This window comes from Scardinius erythrophthalmus (assembly GCF_964197995.2).
Source record: "Scardinius erythrophthalmus genome assembly, chromosome: 14".
NCBI classification, from domain to species: Eukaryota; Metazoa; Chordata; class Actinopteri; order Cypriniformes; family Leuciscidae; genus Scardinius; species Scardinius erythrophthalmus.
Genome location: NC_138234.1, coordinates 1,218,406 through 1,233,485, shown reverse-complemented (window position 1 = coordinate 1,233,485; position 15,080 = coordinate 1,218,406). Strand labels below are relative to the sequence as shown.

Below are 15,080 nucleotides of genomic sequence, written 5' to 3'. Positions count from 1 at the left end.
GCACGTTAAGGGTGTGTATTAGTAACTCGTGAAAGAACAATACTGCAGTGACAGCTTTTGCTCCTTCTCTTCTGAGAGTGTATAGCATGACAGTGGTGTGTGTGTGTGTGTGTGTGTGTGTCAGAGCTGCTCCGTGCCAAGCGTCTGCAGGTGTGTGTGCTTGGCTCCTCCAGTGTTGTTCTGCAGTGGCGGCCGGTGTTCGGCTCAGATCTGGGAACCTTCGGTCTTCACTACAAGCCCGACCCATCAGACGGCACAGCACACACACACACACACACAACCCTCACTGTTCCAGGAGACTCCAGCTGGGCCGAACTCACCGGCCTGTGGCCCGACACAGCCTACACCGCCTGGCTCGTTCCTGACCACAGCATCCCCTACAGGAGAAACCTCAGCGTGAGCTTCAGGACTCTGCCCGGTGAGCGGACGATCACACACACCTTCTGACTAACCTTCATTCTTCCCTTCTTTTTTTTTGTCAAATATTTTGATAATATTAAAAAAAAAAATGCAATTTTTTTTGAGATTGTTATTTTTTTCTCTTATTTACCTTTAAATTACTAGATTTAATGAATAAATAATAAATAAATAGTAATTTAGAAGCACATTCCTCACATTCTTTCTACCTAAATTAAAAATGCATTTCATCCATAACCCTTTTAATTCAGCTCCAAATATCTGACACTGGGTGTTTCTGTCGACCTCTTGTGGATAATAATAATATAAGATGATATTTCATGACTCTAGATGGCCTTATAGCTCTATATGGAGTAAATGAGCTGTTCCTCTGGGTCCTAGAGTCAGTTCTCTTCAGTATTCATTCAGATACACATGTAGACATTATAAAATAATGTTTTTATAAAACGGATTGTTCCAGTCCTTGATTCTGATTGGTTGAGCCGTGTTTGAAGCCGTTGTAAATGAGTCCACAAACACACACCTGTTACACAAACACACACCTGTGACCGCGTTACATTAGTGTTACACAAACACACACCTGTGACCGCGTTACATTAGTGTTACAAACACACACCTGTGACTGCGTTACATTAGTGTTACACAAACACACACCTGTGAGCCGTTACATTAGTGTTACAAACACACACCTGTGACCGCGTTACATTAGTGTTACACAAACACACACCTGTGACCGCGTTACATCAGTGTTACAAACACACACCTGTGACTGTGTTACATTAGTGTTACACAAACACACACCTGTGAGCGCGTTACATTAGTGTTACACAAACACACACCTGTGACCGCGTTACATTAGTGTTACACAAACACACACCTGTGAGCGCATTACATTAGTGTTACACAAACACACACCTGTGACCGCGTTACATTAGTGTTACACAAACACACACCTGTGAGTGCGTTACATTAGTGTTACACAAACACACACCTGTGACCGCATTACATTAGTGTTACACAAACACACACCTGTGACCGCGTTACATTAGTGTTACACAAACACACACCTGTGAGTGCGTTACATTAGTGTTACACAAACACACACCTGTGACCGCATTACATTAGTGTTACACAAACACATACCTGTGACCGCGTTACATTAGTGTTACACAAACACACACCTGTGAGCGCGTTACATTAGTGTTACACAAACACACACCTGTGACCGCGTTACATTAGTGTTACGCAAACACACACCTGTGAGCGCATTACATTAGTGTTACACAAACACACACCTGTGAGCGCGTTACATTAGTGTTACGCAAACACACACCTGTGACCGCGTTACATTAGTGTTACACAAGCACACACCTGTGAGCGCGTTACATTAGTGTTACACAAACACACACCTGTGACCGCGTTACATTAGTGTTACACAAACACACATCTGTGAGCGCGTTAAATTAGTGTTACAAAAACACACACATCTGTGACCGCGTTACATTAGTGTTACACAAACACACACCTGTGACCGCGTTATATTAGTGTTACACAAACACACACACCTGTGACCGCGTTATATTAGTGTTACACAAACACACACACACACCTGTGACCGCGTTATATTAGTGTTACACAAACACACACCTGTGACCGCGTTACATTAGTGTTACACAAACACACAACTGTGAGCCGTTACATTAGTGTTACACAAACACACACCTGTGAGCGCGTAACATTAGTGTTACGCAAACACACACCTGTGACCGCGTTACATTAGTGTTACGCAAACACACACCTGTGAGCGCGTTAAATTAGTATTACACAAACACACACCTGTGACCGCGTTACATTAGTGTTACACAAACACACACCTGTGAGCGCGTTACATTAGTGTTACACAAACACACACCTGTGACCGCGTTACATTAGTGTTACGCAAACACACACCTGTGAACGCGTTAAATTAGTGTTACACAAACACACACCTGTGAGCGCGTTACATTAGTGTTACACAAACACACACATCTGTGACCGCGTTACATTAGTGTTACACAAACACACACACCTGTGACCGCGTTATATTAGTGTTACACAAACACACACCTGTGACCGCGTTACATTAGTGTTACACAAACACACACCTGTGACCGCATTACATAAGTGTTACACAAACACACACCTGTGACCGTGTTACATTAGTGTTACACAAACACACACCTGTGAACGCGTTACATTAGTGTTACGCAAACACACACCTGTGAGCGTGTTAAATTAGTGTTACACAAACACACACCTGTGAGCGCGTTACATTAGTGTTACACAAACACACACATCTGTGACCGCGTTACATTAGTGTTACACAAACACACACACCTGTGACCGCGTTATATTAGTGTTACACAAACACACACCTGTGACCGCGTTACATTAGTGTTACACAAACACACACCTGTGACCGCATTACATAAGTGTTACACAAACACACACCTGTGACCGCGTTTCATTAGTGTTACACAAACACACCTGTGACCGCGTTTCATTAGTGTTACACAAACACACCTGTGACTGCGTTACATTAGTGTTACACAAACACACACCTGTGACCGCGTTACATTAGTGTTACACAAACACACCTGTGACCGCGTTACATTAGTGTTACACAAACACACACACCTGTGACCGCGTTACATTAGTGTTACACAAACACACACCTGTGACTGTGTTACATTAGTGTTACACAAACACACACACACACACACACACACACCTGTGACCGTGTTACATTAGTGTTACACAAACACACACACCTGTGACCGCGTTACATTAGTGTTACACAAACACACACACACCTGTCACCGCGTTACATTAGTGTTACACAAACACAAACACACACACACCTGTCACCGCGTTACATTAGTGTTACACAAACACACACACCTGTGACCGCGTTACATTAGTGTTACACAAACACACCTGTGACTGTGTTACATTAGTGTTACACAAACACACACACACACACACACACACACACCTGTGACCGTGTTACATTAGTGTTACACAAACACACACACCTGTGACCACGTTACATTAGTGTTACACAAACACACACCTGTGACCGCGTTACATTAGTGTTACATAAACACACACCTGTGAAATTAAATGATTTTTTTTACTACAGTTTTATTCATATTATTAATTATTAAAATATATGTTCAAAAGTTGACAGTGCTAGTAATTACTCAATAAATACAAAAAATTCCCTAAATAAATATTTGCACCGGAGACAGATGTTAATATCAGCTGTAAACTGCAGTTATGAATATAAGAATGTGATGTTTGTTAGTAAAGCGAGTTTCACTGGTTCCAGAGCGGTTCGGTCCAGCAAGCGTGACGGTGTCGGACTTGAGTCCAGGTGGCTTGCGTGTGAGCTGGAGTCTGGTCGAGAGTCCGGTCGAGAGTCCTAATCAGAGTCCGGTCCAGAGTCCGGTCCAGAGTACGGTTCAGCCTGAGCAGGTCCAGAGTACGGTCCAGAGTACGGTCCAGGGTCCAGTCCAGTGTCCGGTTCAGTGTCCGGTCCAGACTCCAGTCCAGTGTCCGGTTCATACTCCGATTCAGCCTGAGCAGGTCCAGAGTACTGTCCAGCCTGAGCCGGTCCAGAGTCCGGTCCAGAGTCCGGTCCAGAGTCCGGTCCAGAGTCCGGTCCAGCCTGAGCAGGTCCAGAGTCCGGTCCAGAGTCCGTTCCAGTGTCCGGTTCAGAGTCCGGTCCAGAGTCCGGTCCAGCCTGAGCATGTCCAGTACCACGTGGAGTATGGAGAGATTCCTAGCGGCCCGGTCCGGACTGTGACTCCGCCCCCCCATCAGAGCTCCACCCTCCTGAATCAGCTCCGCCCACTCACCAAGTACCTGATCACTGTGACCGCGCTGCACTCCTCCGGCCAGCAGAGGGCGCTGACAGTTCGAGCCTGCACACCTGAAGGTACTTCAACTGTTTGATATTGACACACTTCCTGTTTATGCTAATTAAGAGTGTTGATTAGTAATGTGTGTTTCAGTTCTCCCGCCGCTTGCTGACCTCCGGTTGACCCCATTAGGGCGGGGCCTGGTGCAGGTTGATTGGCAGGGGCAGGGGGCGGGGCTTCTGGGCTACTGGGTGAGTTGGAAGAATGAAGATCAGCCTTTGTTCTCCTCAGTGTATCTGCCGTCACACACACTGTCCACGCGGCTAACGCATCTGAGCCGCAACAGCCGTGTGTGTGTGTCGCCGGTGTACCGCAGTGCGCACGGTGAGGGGCTCTGCTGCACGGCACACACTTAACGTGCACTCAACACACTTAACATACATTTAACACACACTTAACATGCACTTAACATGCACTCAACACACACTTAACGTGCACTTAACACACACATAACACACATTTAACACACACTTAACACACACGTAACACACATTTAACATACACTTTAACACACACTTTACAGGGAAATGTAAAACCTGAACTGGATTCCATACTCAGCTACACTGCCCTACAAAAGTTTTGGCTAGGAGTCTCTTCTGCTCACCAAGGCTGCATTTATTTAATAATTTAAATATTATGACAATTTAAAATAACGGTTTTCTATTTTTTTTATTGTTTTACATTTTTATAATATTTCACAATATTATTATTATTATTTTTATTTATCAAATAAATGCAGTCTTGGTGAGCAGAAGAGACTTCTTTTAAAAACATTAAAAATCTTACCGATCCAAAACTTTTTACTGGTAGTTTAACTGTACTTATGCAGCTGAACTGAGCACTGACTAACGAAATTAATAATTCAGATTAATGTAAAAAAAATTATGTGAATTATGAGGTTGTGAAAACCTCATGCAATCCCATCCTGACACCTAAAAGCTCCACTGCTGCACACACACACACACACACACACACACACACTGACAGTGTTTCAGATCTGAGTGTGTTATTATTATCTCTGATATGTGTGTCTACTGCCACCTAGCGAGTGCAAAACAACATCATCACTCTTATCACTGGATTGATTTTAGTGATAAATCTTTACCAGATAACTGAGATGTTGAGGCTTGAACTGCAGTATTAAAGAGAAGAACCTTTTAAATAATTTGATGAGTGTTTCATTATTTCATATTATTTCACACATCTCAATAAAATACACTTTTATTACAATGATAATCTGCCAAAATATCTAAACAGTTTACTAATGTTAATGTTTATTCTTCTAATTTTGTGTATGTTTTGAGGGAATTGGTGTATATTGTGTTTCTTGTTTATAATGTATTAAACTATTTTCTTAATGTTTCTGGCTCTCACACACCCAGCCAACAATGTTGATTCCCAGAATGTTCCCATAAATAACCGAATGAGAACCATATGTATGTGGATAATGTTCAGTGTTATTGAACAATTATTGTTCCTTCTGTAAAACCGCAATAAAATACTCTTTAAAACTGTCAAAATGTTGATCCGTTTATTTGGTTGCAAACACAAAGTTATCTGTTTTATAGTAATAGTAGTAGTAGTAGTAATTAACTATATACAACGCTCCCTTTTTAGTTGGATTTATGATCATCATATTTATTATACAGTCAAACCAAAATTTATTCAGACACCTTCAACATTTCTCACATTATCACAGTTTATTCGCTTTAGTTTAGAAAATGGTAATAAAATGACAAGAACTCAGAGTTATGAACTCAGTTGATATTTGACTGGTTTTGTTCATCCTGTTAGACTGTCTCACACATGAATTATGTTGAATATCTGTCAGCTGTTAAATTTAACTACACAATTAGATAATACCAGTTTAGCTCAACCAATTACCAAGCCAGATAGCAGGCAGACGTCGATTCAACGTTGATTCTTAGTTGTAAAGGTTAGTATCAATCATCAATCAAATTTCAACGTTGGATCAATCTTTACTATTTATTACGTTGAAAATAAAACATTGATTCAATGTTGAAATGCGGTTGAATGGCGTGTCTGACGTTGATTCAACGTTAATTCGATGAGCAAAGTGATGTTGTTTCAATGTCAGGAGAGACGTCGTTTCCATGTTGGTTCAATGTCAGTTTGCTATCTAATGCTTCATTTTGTTCAGTCGTGTAAAAAGGTATAGCAATTTTTATAACTTTACTGTTAGTCCACTTTATGAAAAATTTTTGGGTAAAATATGTCACAGTTTACTTTATTTTGCTATAGTGTCCTGCACCCTCTTAGAAAATATAAAAATATATATCTGGTGTCTGAATAATTTTTGGTTTGACTGTAAATCAGAGTATAATTAATTTTTCATGTTTTTATATTTGCGTTGGCTCCCTCAGTCCTGCAGATGGCGCTGTGAGCGTGTTGAACGGTACACATCCGCGTGAAAATCAAAATGGCGGCGGCCGCGGGACTGATTCTGCCCGGTGACGGGATCGTAATCGCGGGAAAAATCTACTCGGGTGTCGCGCTCACGCTGGAGAACTGCCTGTTGCCCCCCGAGCGCGTGCACTGCAGCCCCTCGCGCGCTCACGGGCTGTCCGCGCGCACGGAGGAGCAGCTACGTAATCGGATGTGTGAGATGATCCAGAACGCGGGAATTCTGCTCCGTTTGCCTCAGGTTCGCGCGGTTTTATGTTGCCTAGCAACTACCTGTCAACACGATTCCCTTCTGTGAAAAAAAAAGCTTTTAAACCTGATTAAACTGGTCAGCTTGGCTCTCAGATTGGCCAAACCGGTCTAGTTCGGGTTTAGAGGGGTTTTAGGTTCTTGTTAGCTAGTCTAAACCCCACCCTGGCCAGTCTAAGACCAGATGTTGTTGTTTCACTAAGCATATAGGGAACATTTCTCGTTGCTGAAAGGGCTTAGACTAGTCTTACAACTTAGTCCTTGAATTGAATTATCATATATGATAATAACTGGGGCTGGTTGCATAAACATAGCCATTATGTTAATCTGAAACCGCTCCCTATACACTATAGTGCACTCAAATGTCATACACTATGGTACTAATTAGTGAACGAGTAAGCGGTTTCGGACACAGCTGGTGTCTTAATTTCTTGTATGACCCACTAGCAGTCAGTTAGGGGCAGTCAGTCTCAGTTTTCGGTATAAAATTAGACTAATCTACGTTTTTATGTAACTGACTTAAAAAAGCTATGGACAGTCTTAAAGAATAAAATGTGACGTCTATCTTCTAAGACTAGTCTTAGAGGTTCATGCAACCGGCCTGTATGAGTTCTAAATAAGCCTGGCTAATATATCAGTCTGTCGCTGATTTCAGTGCTAGTTTAATATTATACATCCCTCATTAGCATGAAAACACAGTTGTTTACGATGTTTTGTCAGGTCGCCATGGCAACGGCCCAGATCCTGTTCCATCGGTTCTTCTATTGTAAATCATTCGTGAGACACTGTGCGGAGGTGAGCCATCTCTAAACTAGCTGTCCGCCACTCTCATGCATGACCTTTAACCTTTAACCCTCTCGTGATGATGCCGCAGACGGTCGCCATGTCGTGTCTTCAGCTCGCGTCTAAGATCGAGGAGGAGCCGCGGCGCGCAAGGGACGTCCTGAACGTCTTCCACCGCCTCAAGCATGCCGCGGGAAACAGGTAACGAGCGTTACAGCGTTACAGCGTGAGTCTGGAGTGTGTTCTGACGCTTTGCTGTCTCCGTCAGGCCTTTCTGCCCCCTGCTGTTGGACGACAGCTACGTCAGCCGCAAGAGTCAAGTGATCAAAGCGGAGCGGCGTGTGCTGAAGGAGCTCGGCTTCTGCGTCCACGTCAAACACCCACACAAGGTCTTTACACGCTCATTTGCCGCATTTCAGGCCGGGAACATACTTTTCACGCAAGTTCAGCCCAAAGCATCTCACAGATAGTGCATATGATGTCATTTTCGTAACGTCCGCGCAAATCTGCGTGCAGCCCGGAGAGTAGCACTGTGTGCACGACGGAGTGGAACCAAAACACAACGCACACCTGGGCCTTTATTGTCCATTATTCAGTTACTCATCTGTGTAGTCATTGGACGAAACTTTGTAAGGTTTATGAGAACATGCTACATTAACGCGATAATGAACAGTAAATGTTGGGCTATGCTATTTTTTTTTCTGCTTATTGCTCAACTGTGTGAAAGATGGAGTGGAACATAAGACACAAAGTATACCTGGGCGTTTAACGTTCATTATTGCGTTACTGTAACAAATTCTCTTTCAAAGTGTCGTTGATTGACTACGCAGATGAGTAACACAATAACGCCCGTTAAAGACAAAGTTATACTTTGTGTCTTACGTTCAACTCCATCTTTTGCACAGTGCGGATATTAAAGGCCCAGGTATACGTCGTGCTTTGCGTCTTTCGCACAGTTGAGCAATACGCGGAAAAAATAGTATAGCCCAACATTTAACGTTCATTATTGCGTTACTGTAGCATGTTCTCGTAAACCTTTCAAAGTTTCGTTGATTGACTATGCAGATGAGTAACGAAATAACGGACATTAAAGGTCCAGGTATACTTTGTGTTTTACGTTCAACTCCATCTTTCGCACAGATGAGCAATACGCAGAAATAAACTTTATTTCGATAGTCCACTTTAGACATTCTACTAACTATAAGTAACTTTGTAGTTACATGTCAACTAACTGTCATTAGAGTATTAGTAGACTGTCTGCTTAATATCTGCTAACACTTGATTTTGTTGCTCCCAAATCAACTTTTTCTCCTAACACAAACCCTAACCTAACTGTCTACTACAGTCTACTAATACTCTAATGACAGTTAGTTGACATGTAACTACAAAGTTACTTATAGTTAGTAGAATGTCTAAAGTGGACTATCGAAATAAAGTGTAACCGCAATGAATAGTAAAGCCCAACATTTAACTTTAATTATTGCGTTACTTAGCATGTTCTCGTAAACCTTTCAAAGTTGTAGTCCAATAACTTATGCAAATAAGTAACAAGATAGCGAACATTAAAGGCCCAGGTATACTTTGTGTTTTGCGTTCCACTCCGTCTCGCACACAGTTGAGCAATACATAAGCAACATAGCATAGCATTTAATGTCCATTATTGCGCTGATATGAACATGTAAAAGTTTCTTTAACTTTTAAGATTCTTTTCAAATTGCTGCTCCACCATTACAATAGTTGTGTTAATGTTCAGTGTAACGCTTCGCTCACTGCTACACTGAGAATACAACATGTTCTTGTGTTTTCTTGTATACAGTTTTCTAGTGCACATAATAACAAATTCACAAATTGCACCCAGCGCAATTGACTTTGTACAGCGACGCATGTTTCATTCCTATTTTGCACCCACGCACAGCGGACTCTTCCCTCCACAGATGCACGTCGGTAAATTAGGGAATGAACTTGCGCTCCCGGGGGCGGTTCAGGGAAAAGAGGAGGCATGTTCCGGCGCAAACGTTCCCTGGTGCTATTTTGCAGTTTCAGAAAACAATTCCCTCACTGACCAGGAGAAACCTCGTTTTAAGTCAGTGCCGCGTTGCGCATGTTATTCATATGCTATTTTAAGGGCGCATGCTTGGCCATAATCAATGTAGCGTGTGCACAACACACACACACTTTGCTTCTCTCATCTACACACAGAAGCAGCAGTTTTCATTTTTGAAAAACATATATTATTACATTGAACAATATTCCACACGAGGGAAATCATTGTCATCCATGAAGATGTGAAAAATAGGCATAAATCTTGCTTACACATTTACCCAAATGATCATACGCCTGTTTAACCGAAGCTAATCTGGGTGTATTTCTCCATCCCCAATGTCACTTCTCTGTGTTTTACGGCCCTGACGAGAACGCCGGTCTCCTCGGCTGTGAACCGCTCCTGGCAAATCCGCCGTTATAATAGCAATCCGCCATGGAACAAGCGCGCCTGCTCTTAAAGGGAATGTGAGATGAAGCTCTGATTGGTTTATTTCACGTTACGCCCAAACCACACCTATGAATAATGAAGCTGCTTTAGACTAGAGATGTTCCGATACCCTTTTTTCCTTCCCGATACCGATTCCGATACCTGGACTCAGGGTATCGGCCGATACCGAGTACTAATCCGATACCTGGGTGTGTATACAGCTGCAATTCATACTAGCCCTGTATGAATTGATAGAATTATTTTATAAAAGGTATTTTAGTTTTACAATATAACTGTATAAAAAGTGCAACAAATAAATCTAGGAATCTAAAAAATTATATATGAATAATAGGGGTGTAACGGTCCACAAAATTCACGGTTCGGTTCGATACCATACACTGGTGTCACGGTTCGGTACGTTTTCAATACAGCAAAAAGAAAGAAATGCCAGAGAAATTTCCTTGATTTACATTTTTTATTTTTTTATTAACATCAAAGTATGATCATTTTTTACTTTGAGCAATGATGGAGCTATAATTGACATATAAAACAAAAACATCTCCTTATAAAAAAAATGAAATGTAATATTGTAGTAGTTAAGTTATAAACAAAGGTTTATTTTATTTCAGATTAACATTTGAGGGCAGCAATTTTATTCATAATGTCAAAATAAAACCAACATAACGTTACTTGAAAGCACAATGTTCCTGGTTTCCATGTCAGCGCTGTTTGATCCGTTAATAACGGAGAAATGTGAATGTTTCTCACTAGATCTCGCAGCGATGTTATTACTTCAGTGGCGAATTCAAATGCTTTCTTTACTGGATCTCTTAGCGCTGTGTAGCAACAGTGTAAGTTAGCTTGATCAAGATTGGCTCGCTCTGCTTTGTGTTTAATGGTCCGTGAAGCATAAAAAAAATAACGAGTAGCGCAGTTTTGTTCCGTTTTCATTACGTTTGCCATTTGATGTTGGGCGTCAGCGTCTCTTACATTATATATGCGCTTGCCGCGCGCCTGCATCTGAAAATTTGCGTTTTCATTTCTTCTTCGCTGCTCTAAACAGTGGTTGCTTGTGGCAACAGCACAACTTCCTGTTTTGCCACAAGCAACCACTGTTTAGAGCAGCGAAGAAGAAATGATCTCCGATTCGCAGCGTAAAGCAAAGCTAGCGTGCATTACTAGGTATTGTTTAATAAAATGGTATCGGATCGGTACGTTGGGTAGATGTACTCGCCGATACCGATGCCAGAATTTTTATTGGTATCGGCGGCATTTCCGATACTAGTATCGGAATCGGAACAACCCTACTTTAGACCAACACATTTTAGATTTGTGTCGGGCGCAAGAGTCATTTATCCCGCCGGTATAATAGCAACAGCGCCCGAGACCCGCCCACAAAGTTTCTTGCGTTTCACGCTTGATACTTGCGTTTCAGATCGTTAAAATAGGGCCCATTGTTTTAAAGTAGTTTCACAGTAAATGCCTGTTTCAGTGTTACAATTTAGGATGTAAATGGTGTAATTTCTAAAATTGTGACGCATTTCGCAGCGTTTGCGTTCTGGCCTCATGCTGTGTTACCTGTGCAGGTGATCATGGTGTATCTCCAGGTCCTGGAGTGTGAGAAGAACACCAGACTGCTGCAGATAGCCTGGTGAGATCCTGAACTAAACATTGTGATGAAAACACTCGCTTTTGTTGTAACGGTCTGTCTGGTGTTTCTCCAGGAACTACATGAACGACAGCTTGAGGACTGACGTGTTTTTGAGGTTTAGCGCTGAAACGGTTGCATGTGCGTGTATCTTTCTTTCTGCAAGAGTTTTACAGGTGAATCACATGTTTCTGCTGACGTTGTATTATTTAGATCATTTTATGTTTTTTAACTATTAGACCTGACCTTCACACACATAGCATGTAACAAAAATAAGTTCTAAGAACATTTTGCTAACGTTCCCATTAAAATTTCCTGATAATTTAATACTTTCGCCTCGTCATCCAAGATGTTCATGTGTTTCTTTCTTCAGTCAAACAGAAATGAAGGTTTCTAAGGAAAACACTCCAGGATGTTCCTCCATATAGTGACTTCAATGGGGTCCAACGGGTCGAAGGTCCAGATGTGAGTTTCAGTGCAGCTTCAAAGTCTCGACTCGATCCAGCCGAGGAATAAGAGTCTTATCTAGACAAACCAGCGGACATTTAATAACAAAATAAACATTTATATACTTTTAACCACAAATGCTCATCTTGCACTAGCTGTGATGCGACACACATTACGTAATCATGATGAAAGGTTATGCGTGACGTAGTTGGAAGAACCGACCCAGTGTTTACAAAGCCGTGCAAAGACTAAGACAAACACCAATTACAAAATAAATAAATAAATAAAAGGTAAAACAATGATGTCGGACGATTTTGAAGTCTTTGAACTTTGAATGATTTCGAGACTTTGAAGCTGCACTGAAACTCACATCTGGACCTTCAACCTGTTGGACCCCATTGAAGACACTATATGGAGAAAAATCCTGGAATGTCTTCCTCAAAAACCTTCATTTCTGTTCGACTGAAGAAAGAAAGACATGGACATCTTGAATGGTGAGTGGGAGAGTCAATTATCAGGAAATTTTAATCCTGAAGTGAACTACTCCTTTAAGTTCTGAATGTTTTTTAAACATGGTCAGATCCCTCTGCCTGAGCAGCCGCCCTGGTTCTTGTTGTTCGGGGTGTCAGAAGAGGACCTGATTGAGATCAGCTGTTGTATTCTGCGGCTGTACACACTTCAGTGTGATTCGCTGACGGCTCTTCAGCAGCAGGTGGAAGAAACACGTTTAAAGTTGGCGAGCAAACCCGGAGGAAAAGCGTTCACGACACACAAGCCGGCGGCCAGTTTCTCTCCTGCGTCTAAACCTGGTGCGTTCATACATAGTATATTGAGTCAAACAACATTAATTCAGACACCTTCAAAATTTCTCACATTATCACAGTTTATTCGCTATAGTTTAGAAAATGGTAATAAAATATGAGTTATGAACTCAGTTGATATTTGACTGGTTTTGTCCGTCCTTCTGTTAGACTGTCTCACACATGAATTATGTTGAATATCTGTCAGCTGTTAAATTTAACTACACAATTAGATAATACCAGTTTAGCTCAACCAATCACCAAGCAATGCTTCATTGTGTTCAGTCTGTGTGTAAAAAGAGCATTAGCAATTAAAGAAAACACACTTCAGCAAAACATGATCAGCTCAAAGTGTCGGAGTCATTTTTGGTCCCAAATTCTTATAAATGTCACTGGTAGTCACTGTATGAAGAATATTAGGGTATAATATGTCACAGTTTACTTTATTCTGCTCTCCTCACTAACATAAATGAACTATAGTGTCCTGATCACACTAGTGAAACAATATAAAAAATGATATCTGGTGTCTGAATATTTTTTGGTTTGACTGTATTGACTGCATATAAATATAAATATGTTTCTGCTGTACGTTCATTCTCTCGTTCTCTCAGCGACTCCTGCAGAAAACCAGAAGAACCACGAATCTCCGCTGTCGCATCTCGCCCTCAAAAACGCCTGTCGAAAGATCACAAGCCGAGAACGGTGAGCTACACGACTTTACAAGAGTGATATTAGTGGTATTAGATATTAGTGATATTAGATAGCTAGTGTTTGGCGTTTCTCTCTCAGTAGGAAGCGTCTGAGTCGCAGTGATGAACGACGAAACACTCGCTGGATCCCGTCTTCTCCCAGACGCAGGTGACCCTCATCTATAGCATTCACACCTGAATATATATAACCTGACGGAACAGACAAGTCACATTTATTTATAAAGCACTTAAGCAGCTTTACAGGGATAACAGGAAAATAACGCAACAAAGTTTGTTTCTAGAAGAAAATAGCGTCACAGTCCAGCTTAAGTAAGTTCAGTGATGGTTCATTTTTGTTGTAAAAAAGTTTTATATATATATATTAATATATATATAGCCGCTCTGAAGAAAACAGTGATGTCATCGTCCAGCTCAGTTCGGTTCTCAGATCAATAATATAATTTAATATTAAATTAAATGGAATAGTTCCACCTGTCTGTCTTTCAGGCGCAGTCGTAGCGAGTCCTCTCCATCGCTGTCTGTTTCTCCCAAACACACACACTCCTACAGACACCGACAGAGGGAGCGCGAACGAGAGCGGACAAATCGTTCGTCTCGCAGGAGATGATGTCATCAGGTGTGGGGGGGAGTGGCCTAAAACTGACCAATCGTCTGAAGCCGCTTGTATGGATCTAAACTGTCTTGAAAAAAGTATTTTGTATTGTGTATTTTCTGAGAGAGAAGATCTAGTCGCAGTCTGCATAAGAACTGAAATAAAATGGGAGAACTGTGTGACTGCGTGTGTTTGAAATGTGTGTTTTTTTCTTCCTTTTTTTATTGCAGGAATACATACAGAAATTTTACAAAATACACATATCGACAAATAAAAATGAAACAAAGACAAACAATAATATAAGGTTAGACGAAAGAAAGAAAAAAGGCAGGGAAAAGAAAGACCGTAAAATATGAAACACATATCGAGTGTTTTAGGGTATTCAGTCATTTAACATCTTTTACCGGTAACACTTTACAATACGGTTCATTAGTTAACATTATGATGAACTAATAATGAACTGCACTTATGCAGCATTTATTAATTTTTGTTCATGCTAATTTCAACATTTACTAATACTTTATTAAAATCTTGTTAACATTAGTTAATGCACTGTGAACTAGCATGAACAAACAATG

At 41.2% G+C, this 15,080-nt stretch overlaps 2 protein-coding genes across 9 annotated transcripts in view; both read left to right on the top strand.

Annotated features, from left to right (window-relative positions):
* Window positions 1-4,735, top strand: part of LOC308701586 (von Willebrand factor A domain-containing protein 1-like) — a gene marked incomplete at both ends in the record, with an annotated part of 6,659 nt that extends 1,924 nt beyond the window's left edge. Inside the window, 3 exons of the mRNA XM_081383939.1 lie at window positions 125-418; window positions 3,764-4,396; window positions 4,473-4,735. Coding sequence (XP_081240065.1) covers window positions 125-418; window positions 3,764-4,396; window positions 4,473-4,735 — 1,190 coding nt within the window. The remainder of the gene's footprint in view (window positions 1-124; window positions 419-3,763; window positions 4,397-4,472) is intronic.
* A 2,028-nt stretch (window positions 4,736-6,763) lies between these two features.
* LOC308702047 (cyclin-L2-like) lies at window positions 6,764-14,710 on the top strand. 8 transcript variants are annotated; one of them, XM_081384648.1, is made up of 10 exons: window positions 6,764-7,044; window positions 7,773-7,847; window positions 7,927-8,036; window positions 8,104-8,224; window positions 11,892-11,956; window positions 12,030-12,129; window positions 12,981-13,209; window positions 13,812-13,902; window positions 13,993-14,058; window positions 14,397-14,710. In XM_081384648.1, exons 1-10 carry the CDS (start codon window positions 6,820-6,822, stop codon window positions 14,515-14,517), a joined length of 1,203 nt encoding a protein of 400 aa, XP_081240774.1. In that variant the 5' UTR covers window positions 6,764-6,819; the 3' UTR covers window positions 14,518-14,710. The 8 variants fall into 8 exon arrangements, with proteins under 8 accessions (XP_081240774.1, XP_081240776.1, XP_081240772.1 ...); XM_081384650.1 differs by having other exon boundaries at window positions 6,768-7,044; window positions 13,824-13,902; window positions 14,397-14,689; XM_081384646.1 differs by having other exon boundaries at window positions 6,768-7,044; window positions 13,824-13,902; window positions 14,376-14,576.
* Window positions 14,711-15,080: the final 370 nt, after the last annotated feature.